At 40.7% G+C, this 24,905-nt stretch overlaps 1 protein-coding gene across 2 annotated transcripts; it reads left to right on the forward strand.

Moving 5' to 3' along the window:
- The first annotated feature begins 4,626 nt into the window (after nucleotides 1-4,626).
- Nucleotides 4,627-24,715, forward strand: OPRK1 (opioid receptor kappa 1). 2 transcript variants are annotated; one of them, XM_075140658.1, is made up of 3 exons: nucleotides 4,627-4,886; nucleotides 19,124-19,476; nucleotides 24,183-24,715. In XM_075140658.1, exons 1-3 carry the CDS (start codon nucleotides 4,627-4,629, stop codon nucleotides 24,713-24,715), a joined length of 1,146 nt encoding a protein of 381 aa, XP_074996759.1. The 2 variants fall into 2 exon arrangements, with proteins under 2 accessions (XP_074996759.1, XP_074996760.1); XM_075140659.1 differs by having other exon boundaries at nucleotides 4,711-4,886; nucleotides 19,124-19,480; nucleotides 24,193-24,715.
- Nucleotides 24,716-24,905: the final 190 nt, after the last annotated feature.

The raw sequence follows: 24,905 nt of genomic DNA on the forward strand, positions 1-24,905 counted from the left end.
CTTACGTTGAATATTTACAGTCTGCTATGACCAAAATATGTATGCAAAAAGTGTTGAGGAAACAGTATTACATATACTTTCCTGCCTCTCCTTTTCCCCTTCCTCTCCCTTGTTGGTCTTCGAAGAGGATGAAATACACCATTTCCCGAGAGCTGCATTCACACAGAGAGCTAACATTACTGGATGCAGAGAGACGGGAGAACTTTGTTTCCCTGGCAACTGGAGCCACCAGAAAGCATTTCCAGCATCTCCTCCCTTTACTCAGGTTCACTATTATTGTAGCCTTTGGTCAATCAGGTAGTAAAAACAATAATAAACTAAAAAAAGCATCATGCTAGCCTACTCCACTTAACTCATCTTGCCTTCCTCCCAGCCTCTAGAATAAAAAGTGACCTCTGCAAACGATCCCTTGTCGAAGTACCCAGTGTCACAATACATGGCTGAACTTCAAGGTCTGCCCTCTTTTGAAAATGTAACTTAAACCTACAAAGTGTCACGGTCTTCAGGGAAACAATGTCGGCAACTAAGCAGCTTTCACTTGAAACCTGCATGTGCTGGAGTGACGGAGCTGGGTCTCTGCTGCGGCACGGTGAGCGGGTGCCGCACAGAGTCGTGCCGGTGATTCAGTGCGGTTCATTCTTACCTCTGAGTCAGGGCTGAATTAATGTCCCAGCACATTGTTAAGGTTTTGAAGCAATGTACTGATGGGGGCAGCTCTTTACTTTAGCTTTTGGTAATAAAACAGACAACGCTGAAGCCCTTCCCACCTGCTATTGTTAAATATCACATATCTCCCTCCCGCCATGTTCCTTATTCATTCAACGAATTTCACTAGGATTGCAAAAGAAAACACTTTACAGGTACAAAATTCCCAATTTATGGTTCTCCTTCCACTTAAATGTAGCAATATTGTGTAGCTGTCTGTGAATGAAGCAGAGAGTCCAGGGAAAAAAAAGAATATGGTAGTGTATTGTAGTGCCTAGGTATTGGACAGCTGAATGTGGTATTTCTTTACCTTTGAGGGCCAAAATTCACAACTTAAACAATGTTCCCTAAATTTGGTATATAGTTTTGTATTTTTAATGAAAAAAGTCCAGGTGGTTTTTGTTGTATCTTCCGAAGTCCAGTGAGGTGAATACTGACTCTACAGTATTGTTGTGAAAAAATTTGGAGGCATGTGAGCCACAGGTTTGTAACAGTAATGCTGGAGGAAAGTTGTAGCTGAGTTTTGAGACTGTGCTTTTACGCTGTCTGTCTTCCCTAAATCTTTCCTTGCTTTTCCTTGAAAGAGCAGGGCCTTTTGTCTAACAGGAGGCCTCAGAGGGAACAGGGACTTCTGGCGTCGGTGTGTGGACAGATCAGCTTAAGTCACCTGCAAACCCTTTCTTTCTCTTCCCTCGTGACTTCAGGAGACTTCTGTCCTTTTCCGCAGGATTATCAGGAAGGGCACAGGGGCACTGAGCAGTTACATGTTGAAGGAGAGGAAGATGGTGATGGAGCATGTTTCTTCCTCTGCCCTTGGATTTTCTGTTGATATTATTGTAGGTGTTTCCAGTACCTGCGGTGAGACCAGGTACTGCTGATAATCCAGATATTAAAGTTTTCATCAAGGAAGCAAACGCAAGAAAGGAAAAGATTATTTTTAACAGTTTATATGAATTTGACTTGACTTTCAGAAGAAAAGGCATTTCTCTAGCCCACGTGCTTTCTTTCTACTGAATTGCAAAGACCTATAGCTACCAAGAACCAGAGTTGAGTCTCCAACGTGGAGCACACACAGACAGAAAGCACTGGGCAACTTAAATGTTGCCTCTGGCTCACCCTGTAATTTGCAGTGTTGTGGTCAAACTCCACCTCCTTCCAATCCCATGTAGTTGCAATGCACACTCCATTAAGGGTCAGTGACCGTAGCTGTGAGCACATCTTTTTTGTGCTAGCTCTAAGATCACTGGAGAGTTTCAGTACAGAATTAGCTAGAGAAAGAGTAGCTTACTGTCCAACCACTGGTACTTGAAAAAGCTTTGAGTCTGCTATTAATCTTACTGAGTTTTTTACATCATCTGTGCTTTAGATTTATGCAGAGCAATAACAGCCTTCCCCATATAGAAGTTGCTGATCCACCTGTAGCAATTGCAGAGTGACAAATTGTTGCTTCTTTCTCCCTCACTTCAGCCTGACCCTTAGAATCCATTTTATTGATTATTTTGCGGCTGTATATGCTAATATTTAAGGTACTTATCCAAACAAAATGATTGCTCATAAGAGATAAATTATCAATGAATGCTAAAATATTGCTATCTTAAAGCTCTCCTGTATATTTTAATTCCAGAATGTGGAGAAGTCTGGGGAAGATGTTAACAAGAGGTTGAAAATTGCCAAAACTACGTATGAGAAGATATAGCAGTAGTAATTCCCTTCAGTACATCCGCAAGAGCCCATGGACTGCAAAGGATAAAAACAGGATTGGGGTACATTTTATGTTAAGATCTCACTTTATCTTCCAAAAAGTTATTGTCCCAGGTCTGTGTTCCATCCTTAAAATGTATTTGGCTTGGGGGTGTTTGCTATTTTGCATTTTTATCCATCTTCATTAAGGGTGAAACTTTTAGACAGCTCTAGACAGATAATAGTGAGCAGGTGCTGATGTTCTGGAGAAAGCAGTGGCCACAGTCAAAGCCATCACCATGTTTGCACAAGCCTCTGCCTCTAAGAGAGGGGATTCTGTACCTTTTAAACCTCCTACATGACTTTTGACTCTACAGCTGACATAATTTCTCATCTTGATTATAGGTTTAGAAAATAAATTGTTTTAGAAATAGAAACCGCAGCCTGATCACAGACACTCAACAAGAGGAGCATGAAGTAAAGTTTCAACATTAGAAAAGGATGAAGGAAACCCACAGCCCCTTTCCTGGCTGTCTAAGCTTCACCAAATGCTCAGAGAGGCATGGCAGCCTGCTATTCCCTGCAGAGACCTGCTTTCCTGCTGCACGCTTTGAGATGCAGCCAGCCTGGCTGTTCCCCACCTCTTCCAACGGAATGGGAGCAACTCAGGGTCTTGCCTCACGTCTCCCAGTTTGCCATTTACAGGGAGTCCTCTGGGGATTTCAAGGTCTGCGTGCAAATTAAGGGATACCCTGAGCACCGATTAGTGCATTCCCAGCCCCTGCTTGATGGAGTATATTGGGGTAAGCTCTGAGGGATGTCATTTCTGCACACACCATCTCTCCATCCCTGGCTGCAGCTGGAGCTTGGGGACAGCTGAGCTCCGGCAGTGCTACAGGGAATTCTTGGCTTCTCACGTGGTGTGGGACAGCTTGAATAAACTAAGGGCAGTAATGGGGGTGCCTCTCTCTGTTTTGGTAGCCAGCTTCTGACTTTCCTCCAAGTTGCAGGTGTAAAGGAACAGGGGCACAGCCACCCAGCGAGAAGCGTATTGCATGCACAATTGTGAAGCTGAGGCACGAAAGAGCTGATGGACCAGACAAGGCATCTAAACTGAAAATTTCTGTTTTATTCAGCATCTACTATTCTGTAAAAGCATGTGGGATTCAATAAGGCAGAGAGGATCATTGCTTGAGGCCTGGGAGTGCAGGGGGAATGAGGAAAGGCAACTCAGAAAAATGTGTTAAAAATAAGCATTCATTCATTGCAGAACTTATTTTTTTGCTTTTCTTTTAATTTATCTGCCTCTCAGTGTTTAGACAGAAGTCATGTGAGCTTCTGAGCTGCAGGGACAGAGACAGAGGAGAACGTGTGCATCAGTGCAGAGTGCTGCTGGAGCCCTGGCAGAGCGAGAGGCAGCCAGAGGGAGCCTGAGAGGGAAAAGGCGAAGTGGTGGGAGCTGGAAGAGCAGCAACTGCTGCTACCACATCGCAGCTCATGCCCGGGGATCGGCTCCGCTGCCAGCACACCTCTCCGAAGGCGCAGGTGCCCCAGGTTCAAAAGTCCTGGAAGGTCGGTGGTACTTCCAGGAGCCAAGCGGAGCTGCTTTATTTTTTTCTTTTCCTGCGAAGAACATCTGTTTGAGGACTCCCCTCCTTTTCCTGTACTGAAAGAGGTATTTTGTGTCATTAATGTGTCTTCTCTTTGAAAGCAGATATGGGATCGGGAAAAAAATAACTCAGGGCAGGATGTCAAGGCAGATGTGCAGAGAGGTGGTGGGTTTCTCTCCCCCCACTTTAAAGCAGAGCTTAGGCAGTAAGGAGCCCCTGTCATTAGGATACAGTTTGACTTAAAATATGGAGGATGGGAAAGACAGGGTTAAAGTGTGGGGGTGGATCTGAGCTGTTTCCCATCTGATTTGTTTCTCTGTGCAATCTCTGAAAGTGGAGGAAAACTTTCCTTGTGCACCTGGAGGAGCAGCACTTACCCATTACATAGCGAGATGTAAAACTTGTCATTATTTAATATGAATGTGATTTGCTTAAATCTCTGCTTGGCAAATTACAGTTCCCACCACAGCAGAGCTCCCCTTAACACATACAAATTTCAGAGGTCTTAAAGTCCGGTGGCTGCGATAGCACTTCTGTTTCTTTCCCTCTCTTCCCTCTTTCCAGCGTACTCGCCTCCTGCTGTCCGCACTCTCCTCCCAGTCTCCCTCCTGCCCGTGGGGGTTGTGCCCTTATGGATGCCCCCGTACAGATTTTCCGGGAGGAGCCGGACTCCACCTGCTCCCCGGGGCCCTGTCGCCCCCCCAGCACCAGCAGCAGCTGGCTCCTGGGCTGGACGGACTACGACAGCAACGCCACCGGGGCCTTCGGGGACGCCCAGCACAACCACACCAGCATCTCCCCCGCTATCCCCATCATCATCACTGCTGTCTACTCGGCGGTCTTCGTTGTCGGCTTGGTGGGAAACTCTCTGGTCATGTTTGTCATCATAAGGTAAGGGGCTTAGGAGTACTTGTTGGAAGAGGTGCAAATGGCTGTCCCTAAATTTGGCAGTGGAGGGAGGGGGGTACTTCATGGAAGCTCTCTGGGATTGCTTACATGAGGAGCTGGAATAAAGTAGCTGGAATGACCCAAACCTTTCCAGTCCCAGTGGTTTGCCTGGATGTGCAGTTAAGAGACAGAAGGGGGAAGCTGTTTAAAAGTGATAAACCCTGCAGCCTGCGGGAAAGGCGCTTTGTGCCCCGGAGCTGCGTTGATCGGGTGCCCTCTAGGGATGAGAGGCTGCTCGCATCCAGGGGGAAGCTGGAGTGGAAGAAACTTCTGCAAGGCAGCTTTTTTCCCCTGTGAGGAATCCCGGAGGGATGGCTTATGTGTCTAGTCGCGTGGACACTTATACATTGCTGCCTTGTCACCCAGTGGCTCGTTTAACAAGGTGGGGAAAAAAGGAAACAATAAAGATATGTGGATATGCTTAATGTAAAGCAAGGGATGTTGTTTCTCTGTCCAGTGGTGTTTAACTCTGGTTGTTGGTGTTGGACTGAAGACAGCAAAGCTGATGCTGAAATACATTTCCTATTGTTTTTCAGGAAACAGGAGAAAGCTGTATATCTGTGTTTGTTAGCTTTTCATATTAAACCACTCTAGTGAAATGCACCAATCCTTACACTTGCACTTACACTTGTGTAGTGGTGTATATTTTAGCTTGCACTATGATTTCTCTCTCTTTTTGTCCTTTTCATTTGCAATTTATAAAAATGTTTGGACAGCGCAGATCAGCAGGATGATAACGAGCAACCAAGAGGACTGAAATCATGCAACTTTTTGGACTCTTGCTTCACAGTCCATTTCAATCCTGCAAAAAATTTTGAGAAAAAAAATTGTGGAGTATTCATTGCTCAAATGAAATCAGCTTGTACACAGAAACAAAAATTGAGGTATTGAAAGGGATCTTGTTAGTCAAGTATGCATGATAAGGGTCAAGCAATTGCAGGGTGGTGAAAAAACTGTCAGACTTGATATAGAGGGAAGTTAACTAGAAGCAGTGAAGTTGTTGATGAGGTGCTTTACAAAAGATGAGTTATAACCAGGTGAATACTCTTGAAAAATGGAAATAAAATCCCCTTTAATAGTCAGTGCAATAGATTAAGATATCTGTGGTCAATGTGGAGAAACTGGTTTGCTCCAGCTTTGTGATGCTGTAATTTTTATACCCCCGCATGCCCTTTTGCCCTTCATTCAGAGTAGAGATTTCGTTTCTTTTTGTATTTCTCTTGCAAGAATAGAGAGTCCATACTTGACACACACACAGCTGCAAAGGCAGAGATTTTCTAAGCCATCAGTCACTAACAATGATAGTTGATTAACTGGCCTGGGCAGTGGAAATAAATTGAAACTTAACCAGAGTCTAAAAGTTAGCATGTGTGGATTATACTGGTGCATATGTATTTCCTTTTTTCTCTCCTTCTGTTACCCTCCTAAGATTATTTTTGTGAGGGTCTAGCTAGCTATGGCTCGTTCTCCTACCGGTTCCTACATTAGCCTTTTGCTTCAGTTTCCTCTTGGTCCATCTTGATTACATGATCAAACAAATAAATAAGCATGACAAAACACCTGTTGCTTTTTCTTTTTTTTTTTTCAGTATCCCCCTCTCCTAGTTTTTTTCTGTGGCAAATGCTTTAAACACTGCTAGAATCATTAACTGAAGTGCATGTATACACAAACCTACAGTTTCAAACATTTCTTATGATTTTGAAATATTCCAAATGTTCATGCAAGAGGTGTATTTTCTTCATTTTTGTCCTAACATCTCATCTCCCTCTCTCTTTCCCTCACATCCACTCTCTGCATCATTGCATCTCAAGATGCATTTTCGTGACCCGTTGAAAAATGCAGCCTACAGTGATGTCTTTTTGTGTGGAAAGCCAAGATCTGTGGGAAGTTTGTGAAAGAAGGTGGCAAGGGAGAGGGGGATCGTGTCCCCCAGCCATCCCACGTTGCCTCTCCTCCAGCTGCCACAACTTTAAAGGAGGATGGGGACGGACTGCGCATCTTCTTTACCGTCCAGCTGAGCACAGGGTTTGTGTGAGGCCCCCTGTTGCCGTTTCTCATCTCTCTGAATTCCAGATGTGCTCTCCTCCTCCTAGCCCCCTCTGACCTCCGGCAGGCAAGGCAGGCACAGCTCCTCCTCCCTTTGCTCGTTTAAACAACACCTGATACTGTTAGAATAGTTCAGTGGAAGGAACCCACAATGATCATCTAGTCCAGCTGCCTGACCACTTCAGGGCTGACAGAGTCACCTTTTGGGTGACACAGACAAGGTCCCTTATGGTCTGAGACTTTCAGTGAAACTGTTGAAGTGTCAATGCTGTGGCAGATTCAGGAGACTCCAAATAGTCTAGAGATGCCTCAGAAACAGGCTGAAATTCAGCCATAAGCTGTGGCGTAGGCAGGCCTTGGCGTATTCCTTGCTTTAATACCCCCTCAGGGGAAGTTTTGCTACTTCTGCACAAGGGCTGCTGAAGAAGCTGGTGGACACCATCGAGTCAGCATCTCAGCAGCCTGTGTGCGGAGAGCTGGGTGTCTGAAATCTCCTTCAGGTGTGGTGGGGTGTGTTTCTGCTGAGAGGGGAAACCCTCTCGGAGTTCCCTCAGAGGGAAAAATAACAGCACTTTGACGACATGTACAAGCTCCTGAAAGAAAGGTAGCTGAGTTTGGTACAGGTCCTGTGAATAGGGATTTGTGTTGAAGGCAGAGTGGGAATGGTACTTTAGTATGGTGGTGGCCTGTGAAACCATGTCTCAGGAGACCTGGATTCTTCTTTTGGTTTTACTACCAGGCTTCAACACTTTGTCCTGTCCTGAGAAGGTCACTTGATGTCCCTGTGACTTGGTTTCCTCATGTGTAAAATGGAGATACTGGTATTTGCTGTCTTTAAACACACAGCAACAGTTAGATTTAAAACCCAAAGCCCGATCACTAAAAATCCTAACAGAGCAAGACCAGGACGATTGTAAGCACCCCATGCTCCTCGGGCACATCGAGAGTGGTTATTTTTAATGTGCAGAAAGAGCTCCGTGTTGAGTATGCAACCTGCACCCTTCGCACGCCCATTGCAGTCGGCTCTCCCGGTGTGGGTGGTTTGCAGGAGCTCTCCCCGTGTTCGGGTCAGCTGTGAGGCACCTGTACCAGCCCCAGGGGATCTGCTGTCAGGCCAGCCGCCAGCCGGGTGGGCTGACAGTGCCTCGCTCACGCCGAGCCATGGCACACGGGATGTAACGCTCTCCTGTGGCTGCTGCTTTTCCTGGGGAGAGAGTAAGAGAGAGAGAGGGCATCACGCTGCCTCTTGCACGTGGGAAATGCAGGTACTATGTGGGAAGCAGTCCTCCCTCTATGGGGGAAGAGAGGAGGCATGAAATGGGTTTGTAGAAACGGGGTGAAATTATCTGACCTCACCTGAGTAAAGTTATAGAGCTATGTGTGTCTTGGCATGATCATAATCTATCTCAACCCCGAACCTTTTCTTTTGAGATTAGCTTTACCTCTGAGATCTTAGAAGATATTTCTGGAGTTGAAATAGTTGGCTGAGGTTCATAAACAAAATTATGTGTCCTTGGAAGCAAAAAGTCTTTTTCCTTTCTTCCTCCTCCCTCCTGACTTTATTTCTCTAAAATTTACTGCTGGCTTTAAAGAAAATGATACTTTCTTGTGACAGCTGGAGGGGAAGAAAAGTCTCCTGACTAAAGTTAGAACTTTAACTATGGATTTGCCCTTATCATAAACATACTCTGGTAAAAACTCTGGGACATGCTCTCTCTTACCCACTCCAGATTCACTTTTTCTATGTATGTGCCTTACTCCCATTGCTCCTGAAGTCATTTACTGAGAGCAGCTGCTATCATCAGGATCCTGAATAGCCAATCCTGTATTTCTTTTAAAATTATCTTTCAAGCTTCCAGTGAACTGAATAATTTTCTACATTGAAAAACAGTTTTAACAAGAGCCTGTGTCACAGATATGTAGATTCATTCCTAAGGGAAAAAAGAAAGCTTGTATTCCTCTGCTTAGTCTAATGTTGAAGAAAAAATATAACTAGTAATACATTTTTGTTCTTATATTCATTGAGCAAGGGGCATCTTATGTAACAAGAAGAGTCTATTAAGAAATGTTATATAAAATCGACTCCTTTCCAGATTGTTTTTAAATCTTTTCCATTATTCATTTCAAACGAGAATGAAAATATAAAAAAAGTATACAAAAATGCAATTGATTCAATATATTGGTTTAAATCAATAATAGATTTTGATAACATCAAAAGATTACTTGTTAATTTGCTTTAAATTATTTTTCTAATTTTATTAATTTATGTTTGGAAAGAATATTGTTCTGAAATGAAGAATGAAGCTCCAGAAGAGTCAACCTAACTGAATTACCTGTTCCCTATTACTTGCAGTTGGTATGATTTAATTCTTGTATGAAACCAAGGGTTTGGCTGCTAAAAGTAAAGGCCGAGCTGTACTATACTTTGTGAAGTTTATGGCTTTTTGCCTTTTTTTACCCGATTAAACATCTGACACCTTACTATTATCAGTACAGAGGTATCAAATGGATTGATAGTAATTCATCACAGGACCTCAAAGAGCATCTGGTCTTACCTCACTGAATGTAGGTAATTTTGATAGGTTCTGCAGGGTTTGGCCAAACTTGACGTAATTTTCATCACAACTTCGAAGACTGATCATTACCAACAGCTTTTACAGATGGCACAAACACCAGGGTAACAGGAAACATGGAAGAGGACATGTTTAAAAAACAGTATTGGTAGTTTGACAAGCACAGCTCATTTCAACAAAAGTTGAATGTTTCTAATACTTTTAATCCCCTGCTAGACAATGACTGAGACCGGGGTTTATAAGCTGACAAGAAACTCAACATGAGTTCCCAATACGATGCTATGATAAGAAGAGCAGATGCTATGATAAGAAAAAGCAGAGAGAGCAGAGGAAAGGGTTGGAAGAAATATTTACTAGAGACAGTATTAGAGAGAGGCTGTAGCTTATAGTGAGTAATCTTTGGCTTCTGAAAAGTAATTTGGTATCCATCCAGACACTTCCGCTGGGCTAGCAGCCAGGCAGTCATTTATTTCAGAGAAAAGCGTAACTGGAATCAATGTCTGGAAGCAAGACAAATTACGGGGAGCCCTTTTGAACTGGCAGAAAGTGAAAACCTACAAGAACGTTCCAGTTTGGCTGCTGGCGAGGCAGAAAGCTTGAGATAGCTTGCCTGTCCTCAGCCTGGAGAGTGGTGGGGAAACTCATGCTTCTGGACAAAGCGTGGGGAGGGAGCACAGTGTGGAGATGGTGTTAGGAGGGGCAGGCTGGCTAAGCCCTACTGGTGAAGGGAGCCCTTCATTTGTTTTTTCCCACTAGAGGATTTTGAGTTTGCTGAAAGGGTGTGGTGGCTGGAAATTCTTAACTTGGTGACTTTGGATGGCCTGGGATGCGCTAAGAGCAAGGGAGGATAATCTTCCTGGCTTGCCTACTCTCACTGTGATTAGTTTGTCCCTTAAGTGAAATTCTCTGAAACAGATGAGTTCCCAAGAAGAGTTTTGATTTCAGATACATATTGCTTTCTAAAGGAAAAGCATCCAGAAAAATTTTGATAAACTACTTCTAGGAAGTTTACTTCACGTCTCTGTTTTGGTTCTCCCATCTATAAGAATCAGGTAATTCTTGCAGTGTGAACCCTGTGCTCTTCTCCTCAGGGAAGACTTTGTGCTTTGTTTATTGTTAGTCTCTTTTGTGGAGTTTGAGAGGCACGAGGAAATGGCAGCATGAATGTCATTTTGTCTACTGACAGACGTGAGTGCACAAACTGAATTAGCTGTGGGGAAGGGCTGTGTGCGGATGGAACAAGGACATGGAAGGAGGAGTGTATGACCATGCTGGCATTCTGCAAAATGTAAAAAGAATATAAATAAAGAATATGTAAAAGTGCACATCATTTCCATGGTCCTATTGGGAAGTGTGCATGCTAGCCTGTGTATCATCTTTGAAATATTTATTTCTCCTGAAGCCAGAGGGTTCAGCTCTCATTATATTCATCTTCTAATCCCCAGGGAAGTGAAAATTAATACTAGGCAGTTTGCAATTTTAAGTTTTGAGACATTATTTACAATGAAACTTCTGTCTTCCCTGCATGAGAGCCTAAAATGATTTACTTCAGCACATGAATTTCCACTAATACATAGCAAGGAAATGTGCAGAACCTTTCTGTTTTCTCTGCTCCTCACACCAATCCACCTATGCAACACATGGTGCTCTGCCTGGCTGCTCATCTCTGCTCCAAAAGTCAGTACCATTCAGCAGTCCATTATGAGTGAATATCTAGGGTTCCCAAACTTAGCTACCCTGCATGGGGAAGAAAGAGGATTTTATATTTGCTGACTGATTACATAGCTAAATCCACTTCCCACTGCATTGCAGGTAGCCTAGCCACTGTGGCTACCATAAGGCAACTGGGAAAGGCCTCCTTCAGTAGTGACAGATGGGAATCTGCATGGTAACATTAGTTCAGACAAGATATTCAGTGTTCATTTAGTGTTCACACCTAGAAAAATTTTTTTACCGTGCTGCTGACTGACGGACAGGATCAGGACTTACTCTTACACATGCCTTTCAGAATGACTGACTTGTTAAAGCGCGCAGGAGAAGAAGAATATTTTCACCATGGAAGCTATCAGCTGTGCTGTTCAGTTGACTGTGTCTTAAAGTTTCCTTCATTTCACTTGTATCATCTCCTTTGGGAAAGCGTGTGTTCAGTTGGTCTGTGCTGTGGGCTTCTCTGAGGCAGGTGAGGAAAACAGATGAATAGGTAGAGTCCAGAGAAAGCCTCCCAACTGCCTCCTATGAGGGACTGATGACTTTTCCCTGAGCTGGCTCACTATTGATATATGCATTTGTTGCCTTACCACATAATCCTATACTTGTTATAGAGTGAAGTCCCTTGTCTCCCATTCAACTTTATTACAGGAGTGCTGACCAGAGATTCAGGTCTGCACACATCCAAGTGTGTAGTTGTCTTATAAAACACTCCCAGCAATGATAGTTATTATTCATCCCTGTGGCAAGGTGGAGACCAGGTGCCTTGTTTTGAGAACAAGAGTGATGCCCACACCCTGAGACCCCTGCGTGAGAGATTTCTGAATTCTTTCCTTATTTCTCTCCTGCAGAAACATGTAGGGGAAGCAAATGCTCAATAACATTTGGCTGCTTCCAACCAACTTCTGCATACATAGCTAGCTACGGCGATCAGGGCCTCTCTAAAGAATAAGAGGGAAAGTAAGACCTTGAAAAATCTTCTGCTGGAGCTGCTATTCCTGTCACCTTGAGCAAGAGATTTGTTCTCTGTGCCAGACAATCTCTATCCTACTCACTTCCCTCTCCCTCAAATACATAGGAAGCACTTTGCTCTCCTAAGGGAGCTCATGTCCTTCATGAAAAAAAAATCCTTCCAAGAAAGAAGAACAATGGGAAAGGTGGATGTCACCAGAGACAGAGACTCAGCACTCACTAGGGCAATGTACCTGTGGCAAGTAAGTATTAGGATGGGCTGTGTAACACCCTGGGAACTCCCTGTAGCATGACTGGTCACTGGAAAACATCTGCAGCAGCATAAAGTTTCTCAAGAGACAGAGTCAGCTGCTTGACAAGGTCTAAATTCATCTTACTTACCATAGAGGTCAAAAAATTAGGTACGTAGTCTAAGCTAATTGTCTTGGCTCTCCAATAATAATATTAGATGTACTGGTTCTGGTTAAGGTACTGATTTTGTAAAATTCTGCATTCTCACTATTTCAGTTTAAGCCACAATAAATCAGAGCACCTTGACATTTCTCTGAGCTCCCCTAGCAGAATCATGGAAGCACAAATTTCACAGTATTGGTGGGTCTAACATTAAGCATATTTCTTCAAAAAGAGGGTCTTAAGCTCACATAAAAATATTAAAAGTCCTTATCATAGAAGAAGGAAAAAAAGTTCATTTTTGTTAAGTAGTATGAATTTTTCTTCATTTTGACCAGGATATATGTAGACTTGCACTTCTCTTCTATAATTCAGAAGCTGGTTCTTTAGCTCAAGAAGGAAAGCTTCCACATCTAATCTAAATCTGCAAGATCTTGTTCAGGCTCAGTTTATGGCTAGTTCAGAGGAATAATGGTAGTGGTAAATTGTAAGGATTTTAATGATACCTTCTGACATTCAGGTATATTACGCTCCCCGAGGGGAGAATAAAAGACAAGATCATGCTTTTCTTCTTTAAGCCACTTAAAAATAGGTACCTACAGGTGCTTATTAATAAAGAGAATTCCACTTTAGGATACTATTTTGTAGGCAACATGTACAATTTTTTGTAGGCTCCTAACAATTGTGATGTTAAAGACAGGCGACCTCTAAATGTGTGCAGTAACAATGTTTGCCTTTTTTTAAAGTGTTTTCCGAGGTCCTATCCCCTGCTAAATTCTGACTGTCACTCAAAATATGGTAATATCATATAATCCAATATGAACATGGAAACTGCAGCATATTGATTTTTACATTCTTTAATTGACCTCAGTCTTTGTTTCATATTGGCATAAGCCTTGTATATTGACTTATCCAAAAGATAGCTGAGCTATCCTTTTGACATGGTATGTGTTTGGAACAGATCCTCCTGGGTTGGTGTTTTTTTTTTCTTCCCCTGTTCTGACGCAGTATGATATTGAGTGTGCCCTGAATATAGCCTTAAGATTTAGAGCTTTCCTGGCTAAGCTTTTCAGCTGCTTGATCTCCATATACTTCATTCAGAGGAACTTAATGGAACAGAGCCTGCATCCTGTTGATAGGTGTTTTTGCAATTTGCTTTTAGATGTGCTTTAGCTTTCATTTTCATTCACTGACTCGGGTATCTGCCAAAAATATGTGTTTGTTATACCTCGTTGTATTTCATGCTTTTGTACTTTCACTCTGCTACTGGAGAATGTTGTTGTAGTATATTTGTTAGGCTTGCTCCCCTCCCCATCCCTCATTTCATTCTGCAGGGAACACTTCAGCCTATTACAGTTACATGAAAAAAATTTGATCAGATCCTTCTTCTCAGCTTTTATTAGCTTTACTAATGTTACAGTGTACTTTAGAATCACACTCTTCTCCTCTGCTTGAGAAATAACTTTAACAGGCTCTACTAGCAGATTTAGTAATGCATTTTGATTTTTTTCTGAAAGCATACCAACTTCTTAATAGCTGCTTCCTTCTTCTGTTACCACAATTTCATTGATAAGCTTAGTCTGGAGGTGTGATTTCTTCCTATTTACTGTGTAAAAAAAATGTTCAAAGTAAATTCTGCTCCAGAAAGAAAAGTACAGTAATGATGAGTCAGCTGAGAAATAGGGGGAATTTTCTAAGAGTCAGTCTGAAGTCAGTCTCAAAGAACTTTTGGACAGTGGACTTAGCCTAAGTTGTGATAGTTTTGCGAATTTTACTTTTGACATGTAAGTAGATATCATTCAAATATTGTACCTTAAAAACTCTCGTCATATATCCAAAAAATAGATCCAAGCCAAAGTTTTACTCTTCCTCTTGATGTTTTTCTGCAGGGTTTCCATATATCTTCCAGTTATTTAAAGTCTACAGAGGCTTGAGGCCTGCTTATAGCTTGACAAGCAGTCTCGAGATCCACCAAATAGCTTAAGTCATCAGAGGTTTTTCTGCCTCTAGAAATTAGATTCTAGCACCTGATTTAAGAGGAGAACCTTCCATTTCTACGTAGTATTAGAAAAGCTGTCATCTTGTTATGAAACCCCAGTATTTAACAAACCATTTTCTAGACACAGGATTTCCCATGAACAGTTTATACAACAATGGTTTATAAATATTTTAATGGTCTTTGAAAGTTATATCTCAAAGACACTAAGAAAATGTTTGTTGTTAATTATCACTATGCCATCTATGCTGTAGTTATGATCAGGTTTCCCCTATCTGTTCCACTAGAGTAATTAAATCAGATAGCAGTATTTTTTCCTTAAATGAAATTCAGATATTTGATCAATATTTTTAATTTTGAAAAGGAAGACAAGATTCCCTTACTCGATCACTGTTTTGGCCTTATTCAAGTGCAGATTTGGGTGAATGGAGGGTATGGTGGGAAAAGCCCAAATCACATAAAATATTGCCTCCTGTATTTTGGTGCAATAGAATGAGTTGCAGAAAAGCAGTTAAATCCTTCATCTCGTCTTCAAGTCAAGACTCTATCAGGGTCCACTTCAAAGTGTCTGACAGCAACAGCAGTCACTGCAGTACTTTAACTGGACTTTTGATTAAGCCTGCAAGCACGTATTTTCAGAGGCATGCAGGCATTTAATAATTTTTAGGTGTTTAATTAAAAACATTAAAATGAGTTTGGATGATTGAGTCCAGATTCTGAAAGGCATTTCTGAATTTTATGAACTTTCTAAGTGAATGTATGATTTAATCTATATTGCCTGATAACTTTAAAGGCCAACATCTCATTTACATGGAGGCCAATGCTTTCAGGTGAAAGTAATCAAGCTCTTTAAATTACTAGTGTGGATCAGTGAGTTTTAAGGTTGCATCAGTGCAAAATGTGCTTGCACTTAGTGTTGCTGAGGTTAACCAGCATGCCCTTCGTCCCTGAGTTTGGTACACATGATCCCTCTGCAGTGCCTGGGGTCACAGATTGCCTAAATGTAATGTATTTATTGGAGCAGTATTTATCCGTCTCCCGCCTTCTTGTTCAAAGTCTGGCAGAAAAGGGGTCGAGTGCCTTGTCTGGCTCAGAGTGGTGCAAGACCTCTATGGTCTGTGAACTGGGCTGGATTTGGGCAAGGCCAGCTAGTCATGGCACTGCCAGGCTGGTGAGCTGTGGGGAAGCACTAGAGGCACATGAGGTAAGGTTATCAAAGTTGGGATTGTTATACGCATATGTGTTCCTGAAATGAGCTAAAGCTTTCACAGAGCTTTATGGGAGGAATGGCAGACTGTGGGTTTTTCTTTTCCCCATTATATTTTCACTCCCATATACAGCTTTGATTTGGTTACATTGGAAGTTGTCTAAATGCTGATGCTGGGATGATTCTATGTTTCTTACTACCTGTGAATGACAAGACATCCTTCCTATTAGATCAATAGTAGTGAGGAAAATTAATTTTCTTATATGTGCATGTGTTGTATAGTCCAAAAAATCAAAATTGCTCACTTCACATGTATAACATAAGCAGTACATATACAGAGAACATTCTTTATGTTGCAGCTTCACAAATTGGAGTTTTGAAGTTATCTAAAAAACTAGTTCAATTTTACAGAGGGTCTTTCCTATTCTGCCACTGGAAGGCTGGGGGGAGAAGGGAAGGGGGTACTGGGAAAATATGGTATATAAGTCACAGTGTCATACACAAAAAAGAATTGAATTAAGGTTGCAAGGAACAGGAAATGCCAGATATAAAGTCTTTCAGATATTTGATTTTTCAAGGCTAATAAAATCCTCTTAATTATTTTTCACTACTTTTGTGATTTCCTTTAAAGAAAAAAGGTCAAAATAATTCTTCTATATGTGAAAGCAAACTTTCCCTATCCAAACCCTTGAGGAAGTTCTTAAAGATCTACAGAAGTAATGATTCAGAAGAACTATTAGTTACTTCACCTCTGCTTATCACAGGCCATTGACTTTCATTTAAATATTCCTGTATTGAGTCTAGTAACTTGTATTTGACTGAAGCACACCCTTTGCAAAGCAGCAGACATTGATTTGGAGACATCAAAAGATGGAAAAATTACTCCTTTCTTGTGTAATTTGTTCCCAATAATAATCACCTTAGCTGTTAGGAAAAATCTGTCGTTGTTTCTAAGCTGAGTTTGTCTGGCTTTGACTTTTACGTATTTGTCCTTGTTATGCTTTTTGTTGCAGACTGAAAGAGCTCTTCAGTACCCGCTATTTTCTCCCTGCGGAGGTCTTCAGACACTGTAATCAAGTCACCTCTTGGTGTTCTTTTTGATAAACTAAATGTGCTGAGCTCTTTAAGTAAGAATTTTCTTCAGTCCTTTCACTTATTTTTGAGGTGCTTTTTATGCATCCTTTCCAACTTTTCATAGTCTTTTTTTGCAATATGAACAAGACAACAATTCCAAATATCACCAGTGATGTGCATAGAAGTAACATCACCTTTTTACTACTTCTTTTCAGACATTTAATGGAAATTAGTCCATTTTAGCACAGATTTGCAGTCTGAGTGTTTAGTGAATCTGAGTGTTTAGATTACAGCTGAGATGCGCTCGGATCTGCTTTTTTTTTACCAGAAGGAAAGTTCCTAGTCTGTTAATGTGCCTTATATTTGTTTGTCCTAGCTATATACTCTCATATTTGTCTTTGAACAGTGCCTTATGGGCTATAACCTGACTTACAGGATAGACTGCCTACTCTGCTGGAGGGCCTCTTGAGGAATTGACAGTTGGACTCGATGATCTTAGAGGTCTTTTCCAACCTTAATGATCCTATGATTCTATGATTCTACGATCTGGAAGGGGCAGCAGCCCTGCTCTGACTGGCGGGTGCCTCCTTGCTCTGCCTTTGGTCTCAGAGAAGCTCAAAGCGGGGCAGAGGGGATCTAGACCATGGGGCGTCACGCCACAGCGTAGAGCTTTTGTCACTGCTTCCTTTTGGCTGCCTTTGCTCAGGTATTTCTAATGCTCCACTGGCTATGGCTTTGTTCAAGATGTGAGCCTGGGTATGGTATCTGGGTGAGAAGGGTTTACCTTCTTTTCCCTTGCAGTTCCCTTTTCTATGCTTCAAACAGCATTTGGTTTCATTTTCTCAGTAAGTCGTAATTAGAGTGTTTTGGAAAAACTGATGCTATTTTTAATGTTTCATGTTGGTCATAAAATGACATTTCTGCCCAGATTTTAATTAACAGCTAATTTACTCATTGGGCACATTTTGTCAACACTTTTTTTTCAAATTATTTTTTATTTTACACATCAAAGTTTTAAAGGCAAAGAAACACATTGCCCTACAAGTTCATTAGCTGGACTGATCAAATCTTATATATTCTCTATAAATTATTAATTTATACAAATCAAAATATCAAAATATACATATCAAAATCTAGCTAGACATGTTTCTGTGTGTGTTGTACATGCACCTTTTAGTTTGGATACACATTCAAAATAAGTGGGTGAAACAGTTTTGAGAAGGAAAATCTGTCATTGAATCTCAAAATAAAGTAATAGCAATGAGCAAAAGTAACTAGGGGGAGGAAGCATTTCAGAAAGGAGAGTTCAGTATATCCCTATGTTAACTGGCTCTCCTTCATCTGTTGTGTCCGTGGCAGGGCTGGAAGCGGCCCTCCACACCCTGGGACACAGGCTGTGCCCCAGGGTCAGACTGTCATCAGGGCAGAACCAAGCAGGGTGCTGTCTCAAAAAAAGTGATCCTATTTTTCTGTGTAGGCTGAGGTTCTTACCAGCTAGACAAAACAAGGGCTTCATTTTGGTGAAATTAAAGGATGCAGAAAAAATGCTATGACCATTTTTTCCCCCACTGTGGTATCCTACTTAAACAATAGTCATCTTTTACATTAGCAGTCACAAAAGCAAGGACTGGGAAAAGCTGAGGATAAGAAAGGAGGAGAAATTGGAAATGAAGGAGCAAAGAAGGGAAATGACTAAGACTTGTATAAACTGGCATCATTGCAGTGAATTCAAGGAAGAGGAACTTTCGTATAAGAGGCAATCTGGCCCAGCAGATGTAACAGTTAACATGGATTCTTACCGGAGAATGGGATAACTATTGCTTCCACAAAACAAAGCCAGAAAGCTCACAATCACTGACAGTTAGCTATAAGAAAAGGAAACACAAAACATTTTGATCACTTGCAAATGTGACAATGAAATTTTCTTGTAGAAGGATTTGAGAAGATAGAATTGAAACCTGCATTTGACTAATTAGATTAAATGTGTTCATATACCTGGTTTAGCCTATGGTGAAAAGTTCTAGCTGCTAATGCAGGTGCTGAGAGACTGAGTCAAATGTGTTTACTATTACCCCAAGTGTCTTGCATTCTGTCATAAACTAGAAATGACAGAAAAAACCCAAATATGTCAAAGCCTGACTGATAGACTGTTACATATCTGAATGTGCATAATCATATTTTGAAATAATAAAACCTTACTTTTTTTGTTCTTCAGGTACACAAAGATGAAGACAGCAACCAACATCTACATTTTCAATCTGGCTATGGCAGATGCGCTGGTTACCACGACTATGCCTTTCCAAAGCACCGAGTACCTGATGAACTCTTGGCCCTTTGGTGATGTGCTGTGTAAAATAGTTATTTCGATTGACTACTATAACATGTTTACCAGCATATTCACACTAACCATGATGAGTGTTGATCGATACATTGCCGTGTGTCACCCTGTGAAGGCTCTGGACTTCCGTACACCTCTCAAGGCGAAGATAATCAACATCTGTATCTGGCTATTGTCCTCATCTGTTGGTATATCTGCGATAGTTCTTGGAGGTACCAAAGTCAGGGAGGGTGAGTGTGGGCATTCAAAACTGAGTCTCTGTTTCTCAAATGACATAAAATGTAGCTTGGAATATTGACTAAACCTGATTGATTCCTTTTTCAATAATTTGTGCATGCTCAGGATGTTCATCCACATTCCTTGGTTCAAAAATTATGTCTAAATTTCTGACATTTTGAAATATATTGTGGAACATCACAGTATGACATATAAACCATTTAAGTGCAGATGCCTTTGCCATCTAAAATAGCAAAATGCACTTTGAAGCATTGTCCGTGCTAGAATGAGACCATGAAAAACTAGTAGCAAACACCAGGGGAAAATAATCAGGAATTTGATCATAGTGGACAGATCAAAGACCAGTTTAGGATGAAACTTGAAATTTGGGCTTAAGGTGCTTTTTTGTAGGTGTTGTGAGAGTAGCTCTGCTGAAGTTCCAAGAGCAGAAACTAGATTGTTTGTCATTAGTATTAATATTAAAACTATCATTAGTATTAAGACTTGGGAGCTTATTATCAGCAGCCATTTCACAGAACTTGAAGGCGTGGTGAAGAAAGGAAAAAAGTCAGTAGCTGGAGAGAGAAAATGAAGCTAAATTGTACGAAAATGACAGTATCTCAAATTCTTTTTTAAAAGGGATGGGGATGTACATGGAAACTTGGAAAGGCTGAGAATAAGGATCAGCAGAGGAACGGGGAATACAGACCATGGCAGGGAAGAAACTACAAGAACATAAAATCAATGAGATCTTTATGCAGACTACCTGTAGACTCTGCTTGAAATTTATAATCCATGAAGGACTGCAGATTTAGCCCCTACAACTGGTGACTCATTACTAAAACTGCCCTGCTATGGAGTTAATCTTATTTTGAAATCCTCCTTGAGAAGGAAAGGGGAGAAGCATTCTCACACACACATACTTCATACCCACAAGCACGACAGTAGTGCAGGAGCACCTCAGTGTCTTCAAAAGGCTTGAGGCCTCTAATGATGTCCTTGTGTTGGGGCCATCTGTTATGGATGGCTCAATAAAATACAAGACATGCGTATTTATTTGGCGGTAGTCTTGTTTGAGATGTAAATAATGTTTTGAAGAATGACTAATAGGTTCCTGAATTAACAACCTTTTCTTTTAGAAAGGCTTCACTCCTCCCAAGAGAAATGGTAAACTTTACGTAAGGACACTGTTTTATCAGGCAGAGGCAATAAATGCTGTGTGTTAAACTTGTTTGGCATAGATGAATGCAAACAAAACATTTCAGTAACAGCTGCTCAAGGGCTGATTGATTTGGCTGAAGATGTATAGATTTTGTTCTTGCTGTTGGTCTTCTGGTGGATAGGTAACAGGAGAGTCCTCTAGAAACTATCCTTTCAGCCCTTCAAGTATCCTGATCTGCAGTTCTGTAACTCTTCTCCCCAGTAAAGTTTTGACAGACTCTATAAAACAATGTCTAGCTCAGGAAACATTCACTTTCAGGCGTCTTCATTTGGCAATAATAATTGTCTCACTAAATATGAAATCTGGAAGGCCATGGGACATTGGCTCGGTCAGATATTTTGTTGGAGCGTGCTTAACTAGCAGAATATTCCTGTCATTCACTGAAAGCATCACATTTAGATTAAGGGGCTGCTCTGAGGCCAGCAATGATTAAATGCCTTTTCCACGCCACGTGGCGGGCAGCCTTTTTTTTTCTCCTGAAGCAGAGACTAGCAATATGCAGCTCAGCTGGGCCAAATAAGGTTGGAAATTATTGGCAAATGCTTGTCAGCCCCTACTGTTTAGCCCTGCTTGTCTGATCTAAGGTCTCTCTTGAGCATTTACTGCCAATTATCTTGTCTGGCGTGTCCATGAGTTGCGCTGGTAAATGGTGAAGGGGAAAAGCAAGGATCCTCCCTTTGCCTGACAGCTGGAGCTCAGGACTGAAACTTTATATTACATTGGTTAAAATAGTTGTTGTTTATATGCTACAGGGCCTCTGTTGGATTCAGATTTAAACAACTGAACATCAAATGGAGAGTGATTATACTTAAAGTTCCCACCCCATTCTCAGTTAGTCCCTTTTGTTCTCACAGGATTGCTCCCAGTGGTGTCCTTCTGGATACATTTTCCCTGCAGAATAAATCTGTGTAAATATTCCCTCTCTGGCCTTAATGGAGCCTTTCTTGCTGAAGAATCGTTCACTTAAAAAAAGAAAAAAATTAGAGGTACTATTAGTATACCCAGTAATAGTATGAGGGCTCTATTTGAGTACAGAGGATTATGTCACCTGAAGGTGACATAATTAATAATGTATGTAACAGAAATATATTTCCTATTTCAAGATTAAGATTAATCTTAAATGGTAGCTTATCAAACACATTTTAAAAAATATTTACACTAAAATACAGTGTGTATTTTAAAATACAGCAGTATTTTTCCTTAAATATATAAATGTATTTGGAATATTTGGCTTTCAGAGTGGAAAAGGTCAGTGTGAAATCTTAGGTACTCAGTTTGTGACACTGTCCTTAGTTTTGCATCTTTTCAGGCAACAAGAATAAAATTAAAATTGGATTTTATTCTCTTCCAAAGTTCCTGAAAATTATTATGATTTGTGCATTATGACAAGGATCTTTGTTGATTGTTTCCCAGTTGTAAACTGGGAAAATGTAAATGGGAAAATAAAACAATTCATAGCATTATATATATCAAGTGAAACACATGAATATTAATGAATTTAGAATAAGATTTTCCACAGAATGTAAACTGTAATGAGATGTAAGACAATCATTAAATTTGTATTCGATAATTTGGAATTCTAAAATACCACTGCCAACTGCAAATTATATTAAAATGTAGCAAGCATGACCTAATTATTTTCATAAATATATGAAATTATGTTAGTAGATCTGAAGAGGCAGTTTCTTCTGGGAGGGAGTAGTTGGATATGGTCTGGAACAGTCATCGCTGATCACACCTCACTTTTATCCAGAACTGCACATCTGGATGCAGCTTTACTAGTCTAGATATTATAGCTGCATCCTGATTTTATTGCTGCTGCTGGGCCATGATCTACTACAAATAACAGTAATAATCAATGTGAGAACTTCTTTGAAGATGATTGTTGACATTTCTAGAATAAAATTAAGTAAAAGCAACTACACTTATGAAAAACTAGATCATAAAGGATTTAGAAAAGTTGACTGAGTGTCAAGACCTTATTAAGTCATACTTGTGCTGTCAGCTTAACATCCTCCATCAGGCTTGAAAGATACGTCTTTTCACTTTTCAGCTTTCAGAATCATCTACTAGTTGTTATATTATTTAAAATAAAACCTCAAAATATTTAGCTTTGATTTCAACTTTTTTATTTGAATGTGTTAGTATTCAATATCACCCAGTAACATCTTTCTGATATCTAACTGCGGATATGTCTATATGATACCATAATGATAACTTCACGCCCTAGCTGTTTTTCAAAACAAATTCTCTGCAAAATCATTTTGATTTGTGAAGCATTTCAATAGCAGGGAAATATGGCTTGATGGAATTTTTCTGACTAGTAATGCTGGAGACAGATATGAAAAAGTGATGTGCAAGAGTATATTGAATCATTCCACCCTTAAATCTGATTCAATAAAAGCCAATACATAATAATTTGTAGAGGAATGACAAATTCAGTAAGGAAAATGAAAAAAATCCGAAGAATAATGCAGTGCCTAAGAAGATAAAATCTAAGCTACAATTCAGAGTGAAAAATCCCTGTGTTACCTTGACTTGTCTTCAGGAGAGTTTAACTGCTGATAGTAGTTGTAAATTTACCCCTTCTCTTGCCTTGCCATTTATCTTGTTTCTTGGTTTTCCATAGGGTTTATATGCTGGAAGGCTCCAATGAGGTCAGCAAATGAAACCTCAAATATTTCATTCGTTAGCAGCCTCCTGTCAGATGGAATATTTCTGGGATGTAAAATCAAGTGACAGCCTGTGACTGAATCCTGGCATGGGCAGTCAGAAAGGGAGTGGGCTGGTGTCAGTGGCCCAGATCCTGCAGTCTCTGCGCAGGCTGAATTTTCAATCACGTGATCTGCAAAAAGAGCAGCTTACATTTGACTCCGCGCACACACATATTTTATTTGCTTCTATTTAACTGAAAAGAAGCTGTTGCCAGGAATTAAGTTTTTCTGAATGCAAGCACTTACGTGTATTCCATTTGCACTGAAGAAGGCATGTGGGAAAAGATTATTACACAATTATCATATATTGGCAAAAACTTCCTATGATCACAACCTCATTCGGCTCCCACCATTCATGATACCAAAAATCTGTCTCTGCCCACAGACAAAAGCATATGTAGTTCGATAATAATTATGAGATTTCTACTCCATTGAACATGGTACTCATTCTGGCTTTAAATTCAGTGAGATTCAAATGGAGACATCTTTACAAATTTTTATTTTTGTGATCTGCATTTTTAGATCCTCCCACGGGAAACAAATTTTATACAATGATGTTATGCATTTTAAAAAGCCCCTATCTCTCTAAGTAATTTCTAGAGACAGCTGCATAAAACCAGTTTCAATGGTAATTGAAAGCTTTCCTTGGAGTCATTTAATGATAACTCCGTTTATTAGTATCACATTACATGATAATCACTTTTCCTAGCTTATGCTATGATAATTACATTGTTTAGAATATCTAATAATAAAGCACTTTTCTTCTTGCTTCTTTCATTCCTAGATACTGCTAGCACTGAATGCTCCTTGCAATTTCCAGACAAAGATTACGTGTGGTGGGACATCTTCATGAAAATCTGTGTCTTTGTCTTTGCTTTTGTTATTCCAGTTCTCATTATAATTGTTTGCTATACTCTGATGATCTTGCGCCTTAAAAGCGTACGACTTCTCTCAGGGTCTCGAGAAAAAGATCGAAACCTGCGCCGCATCACCAGGTTGGTTCTTGTGGTTGTGGCAGTTTTTATTATCTGTTGGACTCCTATTCACATTTTTGTGCTGGTTGAGGCGTTAGGGGATGTGTCCCACAGTACTGCTGCTATATCCAGCTATTACTTCTGTATTGCTTTGGGTTACACTAACAGCAGCCTCAATCCAATCCTTTATGCTTTTTTGGATGAAAACTTCAAGAGATGTTTCAAGGACTTCTGCTTCCCCTTTAAGATGAGGATGGAGAGGCAGAGCACCAGCAGAGTCAGAAACACTGTGCAGGACCCGGCTTATATGAGGGAAGCAGATGGGACAAACAAACCTGTATGACTAGTCGTGGAAATGTCGTCTTACTGTCCTCAAGAAAGAGAAGAGTCCAATGACCTCGGACTGACACAGATTACCACTGCGGTTTGACTAGACTCACAGAGACAGACATTTCTGGAATATTTCAGAAATCCTAGTAGTTTGAACTAAAGCAAGTTAATTATCGACAAACAAGAATCTTCTGAAAATAAGC

The sequence above is a fragment of the Calonectris borealis genome, chromosome 2 (genome assembly GCF_964195595.1).
Source record: "Calonectris borealis chromosome 2, bCalBor7.hap1.2, whole genome shotgun sequence".
NCBI classification, from domain to species: domain Eukaryota; kingdom Metazoa; phylum Chordata; class Aves; order Procellariiformes; family Procellariidae; genus Calonectris; species Calonectris borealis.